Genomic DNA, 23,362 nt, shown 5'->3' on the forward strand with positions numbered 1-23,362 from the left:
ATCGGAGAAAAGCAACGCCGTTGACTCGCTTGTCAAATTCTCTGCACGTTCGATGATTACGCGACGGAAATAACAAACGTTCAACAACCACGACCACGATAAAACAGATAGATAGATAGATAGACAGACGTGGAACAATATACGGACTTACCGATAACGCGTTTTTTAATTCCATGCAACATATTGCCTTTGATTTAAGTTTCGCGTTTAAGCGTTTATCAGTGGGAAAAATCGACGATTAGGATTTTTATGCGTCGTTCTACGTAGCAGCATCGAGCTCGCTACGTTCTAAACATAACAGATGATAGATAGCGGATGAAAGTAACAGCATTTTTCTGCTATTGCGGAGAGCGCGTCGAGTCTGCAGATTTTATTAAACGACGAGTAAAAAAATATCGTATCGTTCGTGAAAGATTGCTGCTGGAATCCGTTGATACTGCAATACATCTTTTCTTTTTCCTTTTTCTTTCTTTTTTTTTTTTTTTTTGTTATACCTGTATCGTCCTTGACAATATACGTGTTGTGCACGTTCCACGAAACACACTTACCGTATTTATCCAATTATTATTTGTTGCGCTCTTAAGCAACTCTTCTATTGATTAAAGTCGTGCCGCTTCTCGTTCTTCCGACACGCTGTAACTTGTCGTTAATTTATTACCGGTTTCCATCTTTTATCCAATTTTCCCTCGTTGGACAAAATGATGTGAAAACAGGCGCGTCTCTCTCGTTTGTGCCTTCGACGTGTTTAAGCACGCGCTACATCACGTTTATTGCGATTTAAATTAATGGCGATTGGTCGCGTTGATCGTTGACACCGATCGATTGAAATGCGCTCTCCTAATGAGACATGATCTGATTACGATGGAACGTTGCAACCGTAAAAATATCGCTGCATTCGGTTGTTCCTGTCGTTTCGACGAACGCGAATTCAGTGACGTGAAAGCGCGATGCCGCTACGCCTTCGGCCTGCCTTTGCGTGGCGCCCGAATTGTTCGTTGCTGGCGTCACAGCTGCTCGATTTTCCATTTGCGAACAACTGAACGTCGGATCCGTCAGACGCACGAATTCTGCGTTCGGAATTGCGCGTTTGTCGTTGCCACTACGACGCGCGAGATGAATTTGGCGAGGACCGGCGAGAGGAAAATGGAACGTGTTTCTGCAAAATATAGGAAATTGGCGGGGCACGTGTGACGAGATTGCTTCGTCGCGCTTAATGTCAACCGTCGCTTCGTCGAAACGATGAAAGTTGTTCGACCGTTCTTTTCATTCCCACGCGGGGCAGTTGCAAAGTTAAGCTCTGATTTCACTCTCCTTCGAGTGTTGTTGCTCGATGTATTAAAAAGTTTGACGCGCGTCCTTCCACTCGCTGCAGCGTGCGCGGTACCAACGGTGGCAGTTCGCTTGGGTCGGTCGTCGGTGAAATTGCCTCGCAAGAATCACAAACTTTCAATTGACTTTTCAAGGTTCCGAATTAAGCGTTTAGCGACGGAAGCGCGCAAGTTGGCGAAGGATCGCGCGGTGCAATCGCCTCGCGGTCTGCCGTTGCCGACGACAGCTACGAAGCTGGCGACTCAACGTACCACGTGCGCAAGGGAATTAATTAACACGTCGCGCGTGATTGCTCACGCGTTCGTGCACCGTATCCTACCGTGCAAGTTCACGGTGTCGTTAAACTGGTCGTTATCGAGCCGCAGAGATCGCGCGTTTAACCGGCTCTCACTCGATACACCTCCACACCTGATGGATTTTCATTTTCCTCGTAGCATCTAAAATTAGTGCGATCGCGTACGACCGTTGCCGATAGGCGCGTGGCGCGTTACGACGCGCGAATCCCGCCAAATGTTGTGCAAATTTTCAAGCAAGCGACTTTTAAACGTTTTATCGCGTGCGTTAACGTCGCTCGAGACGAAACAACGCGACGAAATTCGGAATAGAAAATTACTACTTTCCTGGCGACAAAGTGCGTCGAAATTAATCGTTTCGTCTTAGAAGATGCGTTGTGTAGCGTTAAGCCGGTTAAACTTAGATTCAGACAAAATTACCCTTCGGCTATCTTCGAACGAGAAACAGTTCCGAGAACAAGACGATAGAACAACGCTGCGATTTCATTCGTCAAATGCAGCTAGTATTATCCCGGTATTTTCGGATCAAAGGAACGACTATAAAGCCGGAAACTCTTGAGAAAAACAATGGAAAAGAACCAAGTTCCGTGGATTGAAGCTTCAAGGTTGATAAGATTAAGCCTATGAATTATACCGGCTACAAGAGAGCTTTTCTCGGCATGAAAATTATTTTATGGATGATACTAATTCGAGAGAAAGACCATGATCTTAGAGTCTCGCTCCTCGCGGATATTAACATTTTGACTGCCACGTGGCTCATATATGACCCACCACGGTTTCTCCTGTGACGCCATGATGGTCACTGGTGACCGAAGCGCCTCAACTTCTTACAATTGTGAAAATTGAATGAAAATTGACAGTTAGGACATTTTGAATATAACCGATAAATAGGAAATACTTTAAAATAAAAAGTGACCCATTGAACGATTAAACATTTTTATTAGAACATCAATAAAAAAAATGAGAACAAATGTTGCATCTAACGGTGCACTGTGTTAAAACACTTTAAACATAAACGTGGCTCATCGATACAATCTGGACGATGGGTGGTCACCTTTTCGGTCCGATTCTTAGCAATTTCTCATCCTAACTGTTCAACATTTTTTTTATAGCACTTTCTGCAAAATTTTCGTGCCAGGTACGCTTGCCCTTCTTTCTTCTGCATTTCGCGTCGTGACCTTTGTCGAATAAGTATTGTATTTTCGCACGTTCGCGGGGAGACGCGATCTCGAAGAAGCGCGCCAACGGGAGTCGTANAATTCCCGTTACGATAGACTAATCGACGCCACGAATCGTACGATCCCTTATTTCTTGTGGGATAATAAGGGTGATTAATAGAAATAACGCTGAGGTTGACAGGTTATTATATCTTTAATTGATCCAGCAGCTTCGGTGATACAATGGTGTATGTTTTACCGTACAACGACGAGTTAGTGCGACGTGAGACCCCTTGCGTGTCGCTTCGTATGATGATATCGGCCGAACACTGGATGATGACTTGACCGTGAGAGATGTGGTGATGTTGACTGATTAACCACTGGCTCGACAAGTGCTGAACTTTGACTCGGAATTGGAGTTGGAATGGGAAAGATTTGGAGCGAGTGATAAACTGAACTCGACTTGAACTCGACTGTATAACTGTTGATGACTGCTTGAGCGCCTGCTCGAGAGTAGAACAGTTGATGACTGCTTGAGCGCCTGCTCGAGAGTAGAACAGTTGATGACTGCTTGAGCGCCTGCTCGAGAGTAGAACAGTTGATGAATGCTTGAGCGCCTGCTCGAGAGTGTTGGACTGCCCTTAAGGTGTCTCGGAGGAAAGCTTGGTGTGGGTGTGCCCTTTGACTGATGAACGCGGATTCGTTGTTCACACTTTTCGTCCAGGAAGTGAGGGTAACGATCCGCGATGCTGATTGGTGATGACCCACTCTAATGAATAGAATATGCAGAAGATTCCCACCAACGTAGAGCGGCGGTGGACTTTGCTCCAGATGGGAAAAACAGTCTTTTATGATGGACATGTGTTGGGTTTTTCCCATCTGATGACTGTCCGCTTTCTCCGTGATTCTTAAGAGCGCCTAATAAACTCAAGGACCTGTCCAAGACCCAGCCATAAACTGCAAATACTTCTAGAATTAGAGAATTCTCCAGACATGCAATTAGACTGGCAAACATGTGTGGAGACAATGCAGCTAAGGGTTTATGTCTTTATGGTGGGTCATTGGGTCTATTGAGAATCGGGATGGCTGTAAGTTGACCGTTGGCGGCCAGGTAGCGAGGGCTGGCGTGCAGATGTCCCGCGCGACGTAACAAGTATATTTGACGATACTGGTGAATAGCACTGTGTAAGGTGCGTTACCAGTGCCATTCTAAAATCTGATACCTCGATTTTTGTTTTTGTTGCTTGTTTATAGAGTATGATCGCGTTTGAAATTGATGTATTTGACAATAACTCTAAAGCTAATTTTATATACCACTCGATGGTTCTTCTATGTGGTGTAGAATATGCTATCACTCGATTTGATAAATCTGCAGCACAATTTCCTCTGTTGTAATCTACCACTATCATTGGTTTATCAGAAACATAATTTTTTTCCCGGACCTCTACCATTTCAGTCGAATGTTTCGTCGAAATCATAAAAATAGTCGTAATACCGTTTACCAATATGTTCTACACGTTCCAACGATATATTCTGCGCGTTTTGCTTACAAATAAATAAAAAATGCGAATGGTTTGTTGAAATAAACAAAGCCTTGTTATAATATATCGCTATCAACTGTTACCAAGGCGTCACTGTGGTCACCCGTGACCACCAATAAGATAAGCGGTCCATTGGTGAAGAATGTTGTCTTACATCATCAATTTATTATTATTTTGCCATTATATGCTTTGAATAATGAAAATACTCCCGTGGTGCCCTGAGCGAAACACGTGATTTCGGCGTGGCAGACAAAGTGTCAAGTTTATTCTCTTCGACTAATATTTCCCACGATAGCATAACACGCCTTGTTTCTCTATCATCTAGGCGATCAACGATAACGAAAACTTGAAATCATCGTCGAGGAATGCTTCTTTCGTCGTTCCACGTGCTCGTTCACGTCGTCTGCGTTCCTCGAGTCTCATCTGTCCGTAGCGAGCAGGTCGTCGCGAAGAGCGAGCGGTCAAATAGAAAAGACAAAATGGCACTTGTGACTCGCGTCAGAAATAAATGCGCGATTTCAAAGAGCAATAAGTGTCGTCCTTGAAACGTTGCGCGGCTCTTTGAAGAACGTAGCCGCCGATGTGTGATGGTGTTTCGAGCACGGGTCGCAAAGTGGACGAGCGTCGGACGAACACGCATTTTGCGTTTGCCAAGAAAAGGAGCAAAACAACGTAACGAATTTTTGGTTGGTAACGAAGAAATTTGGTTTTTCCATGCGATTCGAGGCGAGTGTCGTGCGATTCAACGGGCTGCTCCACGTCTCATGTTAAATGGTTATTGACCTGCGACCGTCAGCAATCAGGCCAATCAGTCGGCACGAGCTTGTCCCGCTTTTCCAATCGATGCCGAAGTTCAACGTAAAACCGCGGTGAAACGATAATCCGCGCGCTTCTATCTCCTCGATTCCGAACCTAATCGGTTTAAATTCGCATCTTGTACGTTTGTATGTTTATAGCGGTCCAATGGTATTCCGAAAGGAAATGCCTTCGTTCCGTGCGGATAAACACTATGAATTATGAAAATCGTGTGTGAGTCGAACTCTTGAACTTTATTCTTTGCTTCGAATGGAAAGTGTTGGAGCTTACGAAGCGAGAATTCGCAATCGAATGTGTCGACGTCCGTTATCAGCGATTTGGTCGTTTCTCGAAAAATAAAACGCCTATCTCGGTTCTCTGCTCGCTGTCGCAACCACACCCGATGCGAAATCTCTAATTTCTCTGGAACGCGTTGTTCGACGCGAACGACAGACATCATGTTCGTTGGATGTGTTGCGTAAGCTGGCGAGTTTAAATGTAGACGCGCGTTCATCATCTCCGCTGATGATTTCCATGTTTCACGGACGTAAATTCCGAGTCATGGGATCGGCCGTAGTAGCTACCGAGAAACGTTTTGCAACGCATTAAGATAAACATTTCTGCACGTTTATTTTGCATCTGCGACGTGCCACGTTGCACGAGTCCACCCGTCGGCGACGGAAAAGAAAAAAAAGGACGAAATGCGACACGTCGACTTTGGAATTTCTGCTAGAATTCCATCGGCGCAAATCGATATTCGCGTTAACGCTCGCTGGCAGGAAGCGATTTCACGCGATCCGTCTGCAATTACATACCAACTAAGCTGTCGAATTTATCAGCAGTCGATCAACAAACCCAAGGGAACATCCCTCTCGTCATCTTAACCGAACGAACGCGATACTCGCCTGCTAGTCTCGCGATATTCCTATGGAAATTTGAAGTCGACGAATGTTTCTCTGTTACGTCGAAACACGAGGGAAATAGAAAAATGTACATTTTATTTCGTTTGAAACTGCGTGGAAGGCGTCGTTCAACCATCGTTTGCCCATATTTTTACGCAATGGTCGAAACACAGATCGATCGTACACACTGGTTCGTGCAAGCGACCAATCACTGCTCTATTTTTTTTTTTTTTTTTAATCCCCAAATTACAGTAACAACTATGGCAGCGACTTCCGATGAAAATTCAAATTGAATCGTGGCGAAGGTTTGCTCGCCTCTGAGCGAGCTTTTATCGTGCCTGTTCTCGTGCTGCAAATTTTGCTGTTTCGATTGTCCATTTTCGTCGGTAGTTTCAGCGAAAAATGAAAATCGCTAAGGAGGAGAGAATTTAACGTTGCCGAAACGCGACGTTTAAACGCGTGTAGAGTTTCAGAAACGGACAAGCGATAAGCCGATGAAACTGAAGAAATTCCATAAGCGGCAGTGTAGCGATCGAACGTTAAAATCGTTTTAACGCGGTAAACGATAAACCGAGCGAGTCGCATGTCGTCCCCTTTCCTCCCTCTTAAGTCTCAGGCCGCGCATTGTTCGATGGATAGATCGGTGCCGAGGAGCACTTACGCAAGGCCAGAAGCCGTAAATTCGATTACAAGACCGGTGTGAATCGTAGGCGCAGTGTCACAAAGGTCGATCACGCGGCAACGTCCCTCGGAAAGGTGGTGAGCTTTTATGGCAGTATGCTGCTGCGTATCTGTCTGCCGAAGGAAGATCCATTCGATGGTAACAGCTCCCGCACCCATCAAGGTGACTACTCTTTTATTCTTCGTTTTCCCTGCCATTCGAAACGGTTTGCAAACGTACCGAGGTTTCGCCTAACACTAGAACTATCACACCAGTCAAATTGTCTGGTTTTACAATTTTATTTTGAAATTCCTACTTCATGTTATATTTTTTCCCCCCGATGATGTAACGACTTTCGCAACGATAACTAAAAGAATAATACAGTGAATTTTATTTTGTTTTTCAAACTGAAAATAATTTTGTATCGAGGCTACTTATACCAATACCAGTGGAAATGACTGGTACTTGTAGTGTAAAAGAGTCCCGCAATCTGATTATCGAACCCCAATTAGCCAGTTTCCTCGTTTTCTACAGCTTCCCACACGTTTTTCAAATGTTTACTGCGAATCATTCGATATGATGATATCACTTGTCAGGAAAATTCCGAATCTATCGCTAGATGCTAACGCTAGAAATACCACACCAGTCGGAATGACTGGTTCTACAATTTTATAAATGTGTCAGTCCTCGTTTACGGATTAATAATACGAAAAATGTACTCCGTAACATGGAATTGCTTCTGTAAGAAAGTAATAAATCAATAAATATAAAAATATTCTATTGTTGCGTATTTTTTAAAGACCAGTCATTTTGGCTGCTTTTGATAGAAATAGCTTCGTGTTAACTGTCGGTAGTTCTAGTGCTAATCTCTATAGAACTGTTCAATTTTCTTCGTTTCTTCTGTTATTGTTCTCGCGCCTCCTGTCCTTTCTGCGTCCTCCAAGGACTTTAGTCGTCAATTTCGCTGACACCTGATATTTTTGATATTTCCATCTTTGTTTATTTATTTATTTGTCGTGCTTAATTTCTCGAGTATGTTTCTTTGCGATCGCGAATGGTTTCCTGGTGTCATCGCGGGTCTTCTATTATCGTCACAGGCCTTGGTAAAGTCCAAGGTCTAGAGGCTACGTACATAGATTTAGGTGTGTGGACCAAATTCCGTTCGCAAAGGCGTATCTTAAAACGCCACAATTGCCTGCAGCCAACCAATCGCCGGGGTTTAAAGGGTTAGCTCGATATGTAGCGCTGGCTCGTCGCTTTAAGCCGCGAACGTCCTCGGTTACCAGATATTTTCCCTCTCGTCATCTTAACCCAACGAACACGATACTCGTTTGCTATCGAATATTCCTATGGAAATTTGAAATCGACGAATGTTTCTCTGTTCCGTCGAAACACGAGGAAAATGAAAAAAATGTACATTTTATTTTTATTTTATTTATTAGAAGTTTGGAAGAAATTTATCGCAAAGTGGTTGCGTACGTTCCGCTACGACTACGTCGGGGAAGTCAGTGAGAAACTGATTGCAATAATCGAGCCACAGACTGTATGTAATAAAGGTGCAACACAACAGATTGTTATGAAGGTCAGGTCGATAAATGAGAACACGGATGGTCGGAGAAACGTTATTTTTAACTGCTGCTCCAGCCAGCTCTTTCGTACTCTTTGTGTCCGATAGGAAACGGCAAGTCCACGACCACGAGGAGAGTCGGGAAGGCGCCGCAAAGGAAACAAGAGTAAGCTGAGCCGCGAGATTAGCCGCAGCTGAGAATTATTAACGCGTTACGTTGGTCGCTGAATTGGCCGAACAAACGTATGGAATTACGCTGACTGTGCGAGCTTTCGTCCGCGTATCGGGATACAAGGAATGCCACGGTTGCCGAGGGAACGTTCAATCGCGAAGCAGGCGTGACATAGGTCAACGAGCTCTCGAATCGAGTCGCTAGTTATTTTTAAATATCGACGTCCACCGAACGTACCTTTGCTCTGGCCGACCTTCGCGTTCATCCCACGAGGAAGGAAACGCCTCCGTCTGGCTACTGTCGCCTCCACGAAACTAACGCTAACGCGGCTTAAATCGTTGACGATCGGTAACTCGCAATATCCACGGTAACCTCGTGGACGATCGGTAACTCGCAACATCCACGGTTAACCTGGTGGACGATCGAGTGCGTGGTCGAGGACGTCAGCCGGCAGACCTGACCTATCGGAACGCGATAACGGCAGCCTATCGATCGCAGCTCGATGTCCGGCGACGAAATTGAATTCGCCTTAGCCGAGCTTCGATCATCCGAGCGAGTTAAACTTGCCGCTCGAACTTTCCATCGATCGGATTGTCGCGTCGAATCCTATCGGGTCGGATGTGATTCTGGCGTTCCCAGTCGTCTCGAAAGACTTTCGAAATGGCAAAAATTCTTTCTACTCGCAGAGCGACGGTGTCTTTCGGAGGGGAAGAAGCACGCGTTCCCCGAAGCCAGAAATAACAAACGCCGCATCGATTTTCACGCAGCTTTTCTCTGTGCTTGGAGAGAGGTCAGAGAAGAGGGAGACAGAGTGGTGCGAGTTTGTAGGTTCAGGTTCAAGGTCGCGGCAGCAGGAACCAAGATACGTGTGCGTGCGAACGTGAGTACAGGCCGTAGCGAGCGGTGGACGAGGAGGAAGCCCGGTCGATGCTGGAAAACCTCTTTCCTTCCACTTTTCCCGACGACGATGGCGCAGCGCCACCTCGGCCACATGCCAGCCACCCCTTTCTCGCTTAGCGGCGCCTCGTCTCCGCGCTACGACCGATTCGCCGCTGTAATTCCAACGTTTCCAATCCTCCGTAGACGAACACTGGACAACCGATTATTTCTACTGTTTACTACGTTTTCGTGGCAGAGGCGTGCAATTTCTCGCGCTACATACGAAACGAGAATTCGTATTGTACGCGTAACACTTTGCCATTCTCTGTGGTTAAATATAAATTGTTCGATGAAATCGACGTTGATTTATCGCTCGTTAGTTTCCTCGTCGCTGACGCTCGATGCACGGATTCTGCAAAAGCGTGGGCTCGTTCCGGAAATAACGGAAACCTTTCGGGGCGAAGCATCGAGGCAGATTCTTTGATCGGTCGTAATTCACGTCACGATGTCTGTCGATTTGATAATTTATCAGGCCGCGGCTGTGTAGCCGATGAGATCGATCAATAATGCAGCCGCTGGTTTTCGTTAGCTTCGGTGGTCGACATGGACGCGCGTGACGAACGTCGAGTCTCCCTGCGACTTGCAACTTGTTCGATACTTGGGATGATTCGCGACCGACGAACGACGCTTTCGAATTGAAGCGCCATTCGAGGCGACTCGAATCGACACGCAGAAGCAGGTTGTCGGGGAAACTCGTGGCGGACGAGATCGAGCTGACATGCCCCGTTGGTCGATAAGCTGCCGCTACGACCTAGGCCTCGGCGAAGTTGCGCTGGTCCGGTTCGCGTCTCTGCCAGCTGCACCGCCAGCTGACGGCTTCTCTCTCTCTCTCTCTCTCTCTTTCTCTCTCTCTCTCTCTTTCTCTCTCTCTCTTTCTCTCTCTCTCTCTTTCTCTCTCTCTCTCTCTTTCTCTCTCTCTCTCTGGCCGATTGGCTGAAGCTCTCCGCTTCTCGGCCACCCTTCCTTCTTCCTCCCTCTCGCCATTTCCTGCTTCTTGCCATCTACTTTCATCGGTTCGCGGAGGAGCCCCTTCAGGGCTACATTTCACGGCCGACTGACACTTGTTGCATCCACAGCGTCCACCAATGGCCGGCCGTTTTTCCGTACGCTCCTCTCCGACGCTGGCCGAAAAATCCGCCGCCTCCCGGGGGACGTGGCGAACCTATTGGGTTGGCAACTAAGTGATTGCGCATGTTGTCAATACCGCCTAATGACAAAATCCGCAATCACTTAGTTGCCAACCCAATAGTTCCAACATTCCCAAGGTCAGCACGACGAAACGTCCATCGTCCGACCAGCGCTGCAACTTTACGACGCACGGTAGCTTCCCTAAGCAACGAACAAGCGGAGATAATTTTACCGCTGAAACCACGACCTTCTTAACGCAACGTTCTCGAGCGGCGATCGAAACGACACCGTTTCCAGCTCGCAGCCACTGCGTGGCCTGCAGCGTGGCGTGTGGGAATTTCACGTAGGATCGCGAGATCCGCGAGATCGTTGTAGCCGCCGTGGTCCCGTCCCGGGAGCAGCGCGCGATCCGAGTCGCCGGGAGAAGGGTAACCTTTCGAAGGATCCGTCGTCTGGCCGCGACGTATGGGGTAGATATCGACCGGCGGAGATACTCCCCGCTGCCCACCCCTAACAGCGCGGGCATCCCCTCCACGTAGGATGTGCGGCTCTCTGTCTGACGGCCGGTGGTTGCGCTACCCTCTCCGTCAGTTTGGATTTTCGAGCTGTAAGCACGAGCCGAGCGAGCGAGTGTCACTTCGGCCCGGAATGCCATGCCCGAGGCCGCCGCTAATTCCTCCGGGAAGTCGTTCCTTCAACGGGCATCGGGCAAAGTTCTCCGTTGGTTACGCCGCTCCCTGCGGACCAGCCATCAGGTGATATCTGTGGCACGGTCGTGCCAGTGTCTGCGTGTGGACGCGAGCCAACCGGTGCACCTGATCCCCGACACTCGACGTACATCAGATCTCGTCGGTGAAATCGTTTGCCTTTTCGATCGCGGCGTTCCCTCCTTTCAGACGTGTTCGTTAGAACGCGAGATTGACGCGTCGTAAGTGCACTCGTTCGCCCGATATCTTTTTTCCTCGTCCAGCTACCCGATGCCAATGCTTGGCCGAACATCGTTGCAGCATGTAGCAATCGTCGGATCGAGCTGTTCCGTGACGTGTTTCGACCAGTTGGGCTGCTTGCAAATTGTCCTCTAAGGAACATAGTTCCGAGTGTTGCAACGACTCGATCAACCGCCACCGACCATGTTTTAGTGCTCTCGAGTGGCGAGTTTCTTTTCTCATGTTGCGTTGCTGGATTATCGGATAATCGGAGGTAATCCGACGTAATTCGAGCGTAGCGAGACCCGGGCAGAGGCTGGGACAGAAACGGTGCAGCATCCTCGGCAGAAACAACCGTTTCGCTTTCGTGATTTTACACAGTGCACGAAACGCGTGCATCGAATCGAACGTCGTTGCCAGCTGCGGCTCTTTGCCATACGTTAGCCGATGTTGGCGGTCGTTAACGACAGCTGAGCGCTGCCTCGCTGGCGGAATTAATTTCACGTTTCTCCGTTAATAGCCATTCCGCCGTTTCCCCGCTTTAATTCCTCGCACTCTAACTCCCATTATCGTAAAAGGGTTCGAGCATAAAGCAAACGAAAGGAAGACGAGGAAGAGTGGAAACCAAGTGCACCAGTGAAAGGGAATTTCGCTCTGCCATTCAAATATCTCGGTTCCGTCCTGAAAGTAAATCGCTTGGTACGCGAGTCGCCAGCCAGCCAGTTTCCTCCGTATCTCACTGGTAATCGGGAATAAACTTTTCGTAATCGCGAGTAACATTTTCCAACAATGTGACGCTGTGTTGCCTTTGGAAGAATCGCGCGAGAAACAACCGAGTCTTTTCTTTCTTTTTTCTTTTTTTTTCGTTTTTTTTTTTTGTTCTTTTTAAGGAATTTGCATCGAAAGTAGAAGGGTGATTCCTGTTTCGAGACACGAGATCGATGACATTAGGTTGGACCGATCCGATCGTCAACGTGGTTCTTTTCTTAGACGCGCGTAGGTTCGATGGCTTTGATGGGAAACGATCAAAATTTTCCTCGCGTCACAGGGTCTTTGACATAAAACGATTTCGTAACGGCGGTGACGAGGGATGAACTCGAGTGCATCGTTTATCGAGGCGTTCGCTCGAAAAATTTCAAACAAAGTTTTCACGGTTCCGCCTGAAACCGGTTTTTCAACTTGATCGATCGTTTTTTCACCTCGTTCCTGCACACCACAGTCTCTTTCTCTCTTTGCTCCCTTTTGCAAATTCGGAATCGTTTTGCCGGCTGGATCCGTCCAACGTACCGATCTCCGTCCCTTTCGATCGACCCTTTCTTTCCTCGTACGTACCCGTTGTAACGACGTTTAACGGAGAAAAACGTTGCAAAGCTGTCACGGTATTAGCTCGTTGAGAGTAAGCGTCGTTACTGGAAGGTGTTGAGCTCTCACCTTCCGAATAGATCGATATTATGCAACTACCTGTAACGAAACCAACGATGGGCTGGTCGTTCGTTGAACGTAACGAACTCGTCAAAAAGAAAGTTCGCCGGCAGCAAGTTGATCGGAATTTAACGAAATGCGATCGTCTACCTGTTCAAATGGAAATCACGTTCGACGTTGAATCGGATAGAAGCGAACTCGGCAACTCGGTCGTGCTTTCTCGGCTACGGTGAAAAGGCGAAGAGACGATTTATTAGAAACGGCTGGATTTGAAATAATATTGTTGTTGTTTTTGTATCAGGTCGACGGCCATGGCGCGGAAACGGGACCGGAGCTCGACGAGGAAATGGAGAAGGTTTTCGCGATGGACACCGGAGAGAAGTTCGACGTAGCCCTGCTCGGTTCACCCTCCGAATCGGCTGGATCCGATCGAAATCGAGAACGAGGACCATCGTCGCGATATGGAGATCGCGACTTCAACCGTACGTGATCCCGCATCCTCTGAGACCTTCGTTCGTGTCGAAATGGCATTTATTGGCTTGGCAACTAAATGATTGCGGATTTTGTCAATACCACCTGACGCAAAACTGCAATCACTTAGCTGCAAAGCCAATACCTTACGCTGCCACGATTTCACCAGCGAAACGTACACAGCTTTTGTAGCTTTTGCACGTAACTCGCGATAGCAATAATTCATCGTTTCCGATTCCGGCACACAGAAAACAGTTACGTAAATCAATTTTTCTCGCGGTCCAAGGTTAAAACAATACTGCTATACCGCAACATTATTTATACTTTTATATAATATTGCCACGAGATTCTTGCGTCTTTCTATTCCTATTTTATTTCCCGGTTAATTCGTACGTGCGCCGTAAATCAAAGATGTTGTACGTAAATTTTACGGGGATTACGCGACAGTGGAACGTTAGGGCAATCGCTTAACCAAACTGCCAACACCTTTGCTCGCGTAAAAGCGTATTCGTTCGATGGTTTTATTGCAGAGCATCGGAAAAGAAGCTATCCCCATCCGCACATGCCCTTGAAAAGCCTTCATTCCAGGTCTATGCGACGACACCTTTCACCGTAAGTCATCCTCCGATAAGAGAAATCGAAATGCCTCGTTGATAACGACGGCGTCATACGTTTACGTACGAATCGTATTGCGAGCTTCGCGATTTTACTTTGAGTTAAAATAGCAATTAAGTGGCCAAGTAAAATAGTGAAGAAAATGGCGCGTGTTTCGTGTCTACAGCGAAGGATCGACGACGGAAGCTGGCCCCGAAGAAGAGAACGGCCAGGTGTTGACAGGAAATGGCGGTGGACAAGAAACGGACACGATGGACAACGGACTGTACTCGTCGAGCGTGCACAACGTGGATGAAGAGACGACCGAAGAAACGGAGAACGTAGCGAGCAGCGAGAGCGAGGCGCCGATCTCGGAGAGGGCTGCTTCCGGTATCAGCGACAGTCCCACCATTGGCAGTCCGCGAGTACAGTTCGAGAAGATCAAGGAAGAGGAGGTGCCTACCTTCAAAAGGGACGAGGTACCGAACGTCGGTGTAGCTGTGAACCACGACGAAGATCGCAAGTGTCGGAGGCATCAAAAACACGAGCACAAGTAAGTCGTAAGCATGGAATATCGATGAATTTGTAAGGTCGTAATTGTAACACAGGTAAAAGAGGCTGATGGAAAATAAAAAGGCTGGATTTTGTCGAAAGGCGAACAGAGAAAAATCGACAGGGATCATCCGTTAAAACGTCGGAGGAATTGACGATAATTTGCTCGTAACAACCGATCCGCGGACGTTCTTGGCTAATTTTCATACGGCACGAAAGTCGATTCAACGTCGTCGTGTACATCGTATTTCAGCAATTACGTACACGAAAGCATCAACCGCGATGGTCCCGCGTTACCGCCAAAGAAATTAGTCGGAACGCAAACGCGACGATTTTCATATCGCATTTGTAAGCTCGGATTACTCGGTTAATAACGACCATATGTGTCATGTACTCGATGTCAACGACCAAACAAACGCCGTCCGTACCGTCCTATTTCTGTATTCTTCGGCACAGTTGCGTAGTTGTCTAGGCGCGTGCAAATTGCTGCATATATTCGCTAACTATGTACCGCACGTGTCTTTCAAATCGAGAGAAAAACCCGGACGTTAAATGCTATTGATAGGAGCGGATATTCGATTCTTTGATTAATGTATCGAGAAAGAGAGAACGCGAAGCCGGCGAGGGTGGGGACATTTCGGCGCGCTTTCAGCGTTAGACGGTTCTATGACATAATATTTAGCGGAAGGAATCGCGAACCAATTTGCAATTATTGTCTAATGCCATGGCCTTCAGCCAGAGTTTCACGCAGACTTTGCGAGCGCCCAACAACAGTCTGTTGCTTGAGGCCACTGTCTTCGTGCTGTTCTAATTAATCCGATCGCGTCTTCGTCTCACGGTGACCGCAGTGCTACGTATGTAACGATCTCTTCTTTCTTCCGTCATGTCCTTGGGTTTCGATTATCGTCCGGACCGCTACACCCTGCACATCGATCGTGTGGAACAAATAAAAAAGTACTTGTTTGAGTTTCCGTTAACATACGATAGACGTGCGTGCGAACGCTTCGGCACATCTCATCGATTTTCTAGTCAGATCTCATCAATATATATGTGTACATATATATAGTACAGCGCTATTAAAGATTCTCAGCGTTTCGAATACTCTGCAGAAACGCAGTTTACACGTGTCACAATCACGCACCCACTCTTTAAATGTCAGGTGATGAATACTTGTCCCGCAACTAACGCTTGCTCTTGATTTGTGTCGATGACGAGACAGACCAACTGCCAGCACAAAGCACGAAAACAGTTCTGGCACGCGTACTCCGAGTTAACGAAATAGATTCGTAGCTGCGCTCGTCTCTTGACGAAACATAAATCACATTTGCTCTAACCCTGACCGACGATCGCGATATAACAGCAGCGCACATGCGACGCAGTCGTCACCGATGGCGGCAGAACGTAACGAATTGGTCGAATTGTACGTTGCAGAAGACATCATCACAAGTCGCGCAAGTACTCGCTCCAAGAGGACCCGCAATGGAGGAAGCGATCGGGAGCCGGCCTCCCGGATGGCTCGAGCGTGTTCACCAGGAGAGTGAGCGTGCAACCGGAGGAGGCGAGCACCCTGCAGGAATTGGACATCGACGACCTGGAGTCGCACAGAAGCGACGATCCGCGGGGAATGAGGCGGCACAAGGCTGCCCATTCGACGGTGCAGATCGGCCGGAAAAAGGAAGGCGGCATACCTCACGATACCTTCAAGAAGATGTACGACCATTCGCCTCACGAGGTGTTCGTTCAGCTGGACGAACTGTACGGAATGGGCGAGGAAAGGGAATGGAGAGAAACAGCTCGGTGGATCAAATACGAGGAAGACGTCGAGGAAGGCGCGGACAGATGGGGCAGGCCCCACGTAGCCTCCTTGAGCTTCCACTCTCTGCTGAATCTGCGTAGATGCCTGGAGACCGGCGTGGTCCTTCTGGATCTCGAGGAGAAGGATCTCCCCGGTCTGGCGTATAGGGTAGTCGAGCAAATGGTAATCGAGGAGCTGATTCTAGCGGAGGATAGGCCGGTAGTGATGAGAGCTCTGCTTCTCAGGCACAGGCACGTTCACGATCACGATCGTGGCTTCCGATTTGGCGGCAAACGCAACTATTCCAGCTACACCAGTCTACAGGTAATTGTTCCCGCCACCAGAATCTCCTTTTCACGTTATACTCGTGCGAGCTGCTCGAACACGGTCGCTCTTAAACGATACGTAATAATAACCGTGCGCCTTGTCTCTAGTGTACCTTGTCTATCGTGTACGGTTCTCGATGTTCGTTTCGTGTTCCGTGATCGAGACCCGAACGATCGTAGCCATTAGGAAAAAGAGAAGATACTAATCGCAGCGTTATCGTACGAACGCGTGTTCTAACGTTTCAAAGTCAATAGATCGCTTCTAGCTGCAATATTAACGTGCTTGCTCGATGAACTTTAAGCTGTGATATTACTAAAGTTTCCGCTATATAAATAATCGAACGTTGCTAAAGAAACTTTATATCGTGAGAAATAATCAATAGAAATTCGTAGAAGCGGCAGGCCTGACTGACCGTGTGCCCTAATGTTGTTTCCACAGTCCGTCTGTCTGGAGGAAGAGGACGCTGAACGGGAAGCCTCTGAGAACCATGTAACCCAACATGTAAATCTCTCGTTTCCCGACTTACAAACGCAGAATTTTCAACCTTTATCGCTAGTTTACGGCTTGCCCACCATCGATCATATATATAATAATATATATATATATATATACATACATATACTATACTTTGTATTCTACGTACCGATATTTACGCATTAACATCTTTCGGCATGAACTTACAGGGGAAATGAGTGTGTCTTCCCAATTTTTTCTCGCCGCTTCCCTATCTTCTCCCGTCTGATCATGTGCATCGAGAAAACGTCTCACACGCGGATGCACATGTATATTACGCGGGAGAAATCGTGTCAATGTCCATTTTCATAGATGGCAGAGTATCGATCGCGGCTCGTAAATAACGTTTCGTATTGTTTACGCGTATAAGCGGTAACGCCAATTAGTTTTAGGGAGGATGTCGTAGGAGAATGGCATCTCGCCGTTTAACTCGTAGAACTCTACCTTATTCCGTACGATTTGTATTTAGCGCAACACCTGTAAGTCCATGGGTATATATGTCGTCCCTCCATTGGCTTGCGATTCTTTCTTTTTTTTTTTTTTTCTTTTTTTTCCTCTCACACTTACGTTCGTCGTTCACAACGAGCTTTCTCAATATCCTTCTTTTGGTATTTCGAATACCAAACGTGGATACACTGTTGACACACACAGAGCCAGGACGGTGTAACCATCGTACGCTTGGTCGTTACGTACCGATTGCACTTTCATTCATTGGCATTTCACTTTTCAGATCGATGCTACTTCTCTTTATTCTGTTTTCTTCCTCTTTAGTAATCTTTTCTTTATTTTTTGTTTTTTTTTTTTTTTAATTCTTGCCTTCTTCGTTCGGTATGTGTTTCCTTTGTGTCGTTATTGCATTACGTAGAACTGTTTAATGGTCCCTTTTACGATTTTGTTCGTTTCTGTACGGATTCTCGCTTAGTATAATACATACCTCTTGAACTTTAAGTAGCATTTTATCCTACGGTATGTATCTCGGATTGTCTGTCAGGGTGTCTGCGATTTTTCCTCGAGCTTAAAACAGAGGCGGAGGGAATGGAACTCGGTACGCGATCCGACAGATCGTTTTGTTAATTGGAAAAGGAAAGGACGATCGCGTAGAACACGTCATCCGCCTCTGCGCGAGGAAAATTCTCTCTCGCTTGTCCGATTAGGGACGGAAATCCTTTTTTTTGAAAACCTCTGCCTGGTCCAAACGCATCGTATGCATACACTGCAAGTGGCCGGGACGTTGTTCGAACGATTGTAACTTGTGTTCCCGTTCCATGTAGAACCTGAACGACACGAAACCAAAGATCGTATCGTCGAACTTGGCCTTGGACAGCAACCACACGGTGGTCGATATGAAGGAGGAGTTGACGTACACGAGCAGCAACGAGGACTTGAAAAAGAGTCACAACGACTACATCTTGAAGAGGATCCCGGCTGGCGCCGAGGCGACGGTCGTGCTGGTCGGCGCGGTCGACTTTCTGGACCAACCAACGATCGCGTTCGTCAGGCTCGCCGAGGGTGTGTTCATTCCATCGATCACGGAAGTCACGATACCAGTAAGATTCATGTTCACGTTGCTGGGGCCGAGGAACGCTGACCTAGATTATCACGAAATCGGTAGATCGATCGCCACGCTGATGGCCAATACGTCGTTCCATAAAGTCGCGTACAAAGCAAACGAGAGACGCGAGCTTCTGTCCGCGATCAATGAATTCCTAGACGACTCGATCGTTCTGCCTCCTGGAGATTGGGAGAGACAGGCGTTGTTACCTTTTAACGAGCTGAAGGCGAAGAGCGAAGCCATCAGGAAACGGAAGGCCAAAGCGCTCGAGGACAAGACCAAACAGATTCAGAACGAGATGGCTGTGAAGAAAGGTAAGACGACTTTAACGCTCGACCAACGAGATCCAGCGAAAAAGAATAATAAGCACGCGTGATTTATCTGCGTGATTTGTTTGCACAGTTCTTCTTGCCGGCGAAGAAGAGAAGAAACCTCCCGATGACGACGATCCGCTTCGAAGAACCAGACGTCCGTTCGGTTGCCTCATCAACGATATCAAGAGACGCTATCCTTACTATCTGTCTGATTTCACCGATGGCTTGAGTTCGTCTTGCCTCGCAGCGGCTATCTTCATGTACTTTGCAGCCCTCTGCACGGCCATCACGTTCGGTGGCTTGATGAGCGACAAGACGCACAACGTTATTGGCATCTCCGAGACATTGATTTCTGGCTCGTGGACCGGCGTGGTGATGGCTTTGTTCTCCACTCAGCCACTGGTCATCATCGGCACGACCGGCCCCTTGTTGCTCTTCGACGAAAGCTTGTACAATTTTTGTCTCGCGAACGGGCTAGAATTCTTGACCGTGAGAGTCTACGTCGGTGCATGGATGGGCATCATAGCCTTGGCGATTGCCTGCGTGGAGGGATCCGTGCTGGTCAGACTCTTCACCCGGTTCACCGAGGAGATCTTCACGGGCTTAATCTCTATTCTTTATATCGTTGAAACGTTTATCAAATTGTACAATTACTTCGTGAAGAATCCGCTGCTAGACGAGTACAGCTTCATCCCCGAGACGAACGAAACGTTTTACGAAGATCTGAACGTAACAGAGATCAAGGTCGTTTCTCCAAAGACCGGCGAAATAATTAGCATTACATCGGACAAACCTCAAACTCTGATACCATCGCATAACGCCGCTGGCTTATTAATGAACCAACCAAACACGGCCTTGATGTGCACTATTTTGTGTCTCGGTACTTTCCTCGGTGCTTATTACCTGCGTATCTTCCGCAACAGTCATTACCTCGGACGAAGTGCTAGAAGAGCTTTCGGCGACTTCGGCGTGCCCATCAGTATTGTCGTATTCGCGTTGATCGATTATCTGGCCAAAGTGAAGACGGAGAAGCTACTGGTTCCGGAAGGTTTAACACCGACTATGCCCAATAGGGATTGGATCGTGTCACCAGCTGGCATACATAAACCTATTCCTCTATGGATGGCCATGGCTTGCATCGTGCCGGCGTTGCTGGTCTATATTCTTGTTTTCATGGAGACTCAAATCTCCGAGTAAGTACCATCTTCCTCCCTCCTCTTCGCCTTCTTCCAACAGATCCGTTTATAAACCCCTCGCCTTATTAAATATTCCCTCTTGTTTCTTTTTTATAGACTCATCATCGATAAGAAAGAACGTAAATTACGGAAAGGTAACGGGTACCACATGGATATAGTGGTAGTGTGCTTAATGAACGTCGGCTGTGGTTTAATGGGCGCCCCGTGGTGTTGCGCTGCCTCGGTTCGATCGCTGACACACGTCTCGGCGGTGACGGTTATGTCTCGCACTCACGCTCCCGGAGATAAACCGCACATCGTCGAAGTGAAGGAGCAACGAGTGAGCGCCCTATTAGTCGCCGTGTTGATCGGCATAAGCGTGTTGATGGCGCCGCTTCTACGACGCGTACCAATGTCCGTCCTCCTTGGGGTGTTTCTCTACATGGGTATCTCCTCGACGAACGGTGTTCAACTGTTCGATCGTGTGAAATTGTTCTTCATGCCGGTGAAACACCATGGCACGGCTAATTACGTTCGGCGCGTACAAACGTACAAGATGCACATCTTCACCCTCGTACAAATTCTGTGCCTGGCTATACTGTGGATCGTGAAAAGTACCAGGGCGGCCTTGGCGCTTCCGTTCTTCCTGATTCTCATGATACCTCTACGAGCTCAGATGAGGCATTTTTTTACCGCCGCAGAGCTAAGGGCACTCGACAGCAAAGGATCGGAACACGAGAGTACCGAGGACGAGCCAGATTTCTACGAGGAAGCTCCGTTACCTGGTTAGATAGTGCCTTATTCGACTTGTCCAACAAAATACTTCCCCTCTTTCCTCCTCTATCCCCACGCCCGTATCGTTTTCTTCTTCTCCCTTCTGTCCAAAGGATCTATTCGTGCTTTCTGTTACTTCCAATTCCTGTCACGTATCAGAGCGACTCTGAATACTATTGCGAATTCTTGAAAAAAAAAAAAAAGAAAAAAGAGTCTATTTTCGTGAAAGAGCAAATATGTATGTATACCAATGAATTAAGAGAGGAACGTAGATAAGAGATAAATAAGAGGGTTCTGATTCCCAACGGTGGTGTTAACTCGTTAAATTCGTAAAGATTATTTTGTACTACAAAATTTGTAAATAATCGAGAATGATGTGAACAAGATGAAACGAAAAGACGTGTTATCACGCCTGCCTCGGATATGTGTAGGTACTTGAACAACTAGATTTTATCAAATCACAACCATCGAGAGTCATTGCTTCAGTTTGAAGCAAACTAATTAGAATCGGTATAGTTTGTTGTCGAAGAAAGTTCATTTATTATGCAGTAGGAAATAAAATGCAAGCGATATTCGATACCTACATACTATCTAACATAATCGTAGTGGAAACTTCAAGATTCGTTTCATCTTCTTTTCGACTTGGTGGGAAAAAAGGTGCCTCTGAATGCCTCTACAGGACGGTGATGAACGACACGTTGCTCAGGATAATTTAGGCGTAAAGGCACGAGATGCGAGAGTGCCAAATCAAAAGGTCATAAATTACAAAATGGTGCTGGTCCGTCTATGCAGAGCTAACGTAGACGAATGAAAACTAAATCTTTTATAAGGAAATGTTCGAATAGTTGTCATTAGTTGCTCTCATCGACCGATATTAAAAGTCTTACTACATTACAATTTGTTTAGGACCGTATCTGGTTAGCACGACGTGCGAAGAATTACAATCATTTAGCAATATCCGTTAAATATGTGCTCCAATATTAATCACTATTCCTAGATGAAAAGAATATTTTATAAATAACTTAAAAACGAACTTGAATGTTACAAACGTAAATAACGACAGATTTCATTATATTTCGACTATATGTACTTAAACGTGAAATTTATTGTTCTGCCAATTACAGATCGATTCTTTTCCCATGGAAAATTTTCTTTCCATAAATATGTAGTTTCTTAGACAGTAGAAGTTATATTCGTATGCCATTGGCAACACTTTAAGTCAATCCCTCGTATTATAAATAAGATTAAAAATGCGGCGGTAGATTTTTACGCAATAAAAAATATTTATACATTTGTCTGTATTGCATGATTAGTTCTATTATAATTCTTTTTTACTATATTTTTGAGTGATAATGTCGTACGACATTGAACATTTTTAATCTCTTTTTCATATTCCTTGTTCGCTGAATATATTTGATTCTAAAAGTAGCATAAATTTATTTAAGCAAACAAAGAACTCTACTCCAAACACACATCTAGAGAAGCATCGTGTAACATTGTTAGATTCAGGAAAAGAATATTTTGATTAGTAGAGTAGGGTTAAAAGAGCTCTACGTGTTTCCGAAAAAGATTAGATCGACTTCAAGCCATATTTACATATTTCAAACAGAGTTTATTTAAACTTGTCTTCGTATATTTATTTAAAAATAATACATAAGCAAAATTAACATCGACGAGACCTAACTGCGCCAGTGGTAAAGTTTTTAAACGTTCGTCTTTACTTATATACTTTATTTCATAAATGATCAGTATTGGCAATTACTTTGTGGTGATTGTTAATTTCACAATAACAGTTGACGTTGCAAATGTATAATTTCTAAACTTTAAACAAGACCAAGCTATAATAATAATAATAATGATAATAATAATAATGTCATCGTATGTTGAATACATGCAATAAAAAGAAATCACTAAAATTAATATTTTAGATGCTGTTATAAAAAAAAGAAAGACATTCTATTTTAATCGGTTAAAATATTTTGCTAATCCGCTGAAGTACTTTATTAAATAACACTCAGACCTAATCTTAATATTTCCATAAAGAAAAAAATATATATAATCGCATTACTTATTATTTGTTTATACAAAAGTACGAAAGCTACGACTCAACAATAACATTGCGCTGCATAATTGTGATAGAGGGCCAGAATTGTAAAAATACACGGTAGTAGTACTTACGAGCATGTACTATTAGCATGAAATAACACGGAATTTCATTAGATATGTCTAGACATTAACATGTTATTATATACATACTGCTGATATTACCTATATTGAAAGATTATCATGATAAGTATGAATTGTTATGAATTCATAAAAGAATTGTAAATAATCTAGTTGTCATACAGTATTAAAAAGTAATAATTAGTAATAGGCTCCTATTAGATGGTTTATGCCTTATATTAGAAAACAAACAAATAAAACGTCTTATTTCCCCTCCATTTTGTAGCCTTTTAAAATTAC

The 23,362-nt window shown here is 45.8% G+C and overlaps 1 protein-coding gene across 11 annotated transcripts in view; it reads left to right on the forward strand.

Annotated features, from left to right (window-relative positions):
• LOC122569536 (band 3 anion transport protein) overlaps nucleotides 1–23,340 on the forward strand; it is a 43,203-nt gene extending 19,863 nt beyond the window's left edge. For 4 of the 11 annotated variants that reach the window (XM_043730713.1, XM_043730716.1, XM_043730715.1 and 1 more), the window contains exons 3-10: nucleotides 13,134–13,314; nucleotides 13,834–13,915; nucleotides 14,085–14,450; nucleotides 15,881–16,568; nucleotides 17,010–17,072; nucleotides 18,356–18,950; nucleotides 19,039–20,143; nucleotides 20,243–23,340. In XM_043730713.1, coding sequence (XP_043586648.1) covers nucleotides 13,134–13,314; nucleotides 13,834–13,915; nucleotides 14,085–14,450; nucleotides 15,881–16,568; nucleotides 17,010–17,072; nucleotides 18,356–18,950; nucleotides 19,039–20,143; nucleotides 20,243–20,915 — 3,753 coding nt within the window. In that variant the 3' untranslated portion in view covers nucleotides 20,916–23,340. Of the gene's footprint in view, nucleotides 1–6,727; nucleotides 6,862–11,083; nucleotides 11,240–11,462; nucleotides 12,153–13,133; nucleotides 13,315–13,833; nucleotides 13,916–14,084; nucleotides 14,451–15,880; nucleotides 16,569–17,009; nucleotides 17,073–18,355; nucleotides 18,951–19,038; nucleotides 20,144–20,242 lie in introns of those variants that run through there. The other 7 variants (XM_043730719.1, XM_043730711.1, XM_043730709.1 and 4 more) reach the window with 5 other exon arrangements.
• The last annotated feature ends 22 nt before the right edge of the window (nucleotides 23,341–23,362 follow it).

This window comes from Bombus pyrosoma, linkage group LG7 (assembly GCF_014825855.1).
Source record: "Bombus pyrosoma isolate SC7728 linkage group LG7, ASM1482585v1, whole genome shotgun sequence".
Taxonomy (NCBI): Eukaryota; Metazoa; Arthropoda; class Insecta; order Hymenoptera; family Apidae; genus Bombus; species Bombus pyrosoma.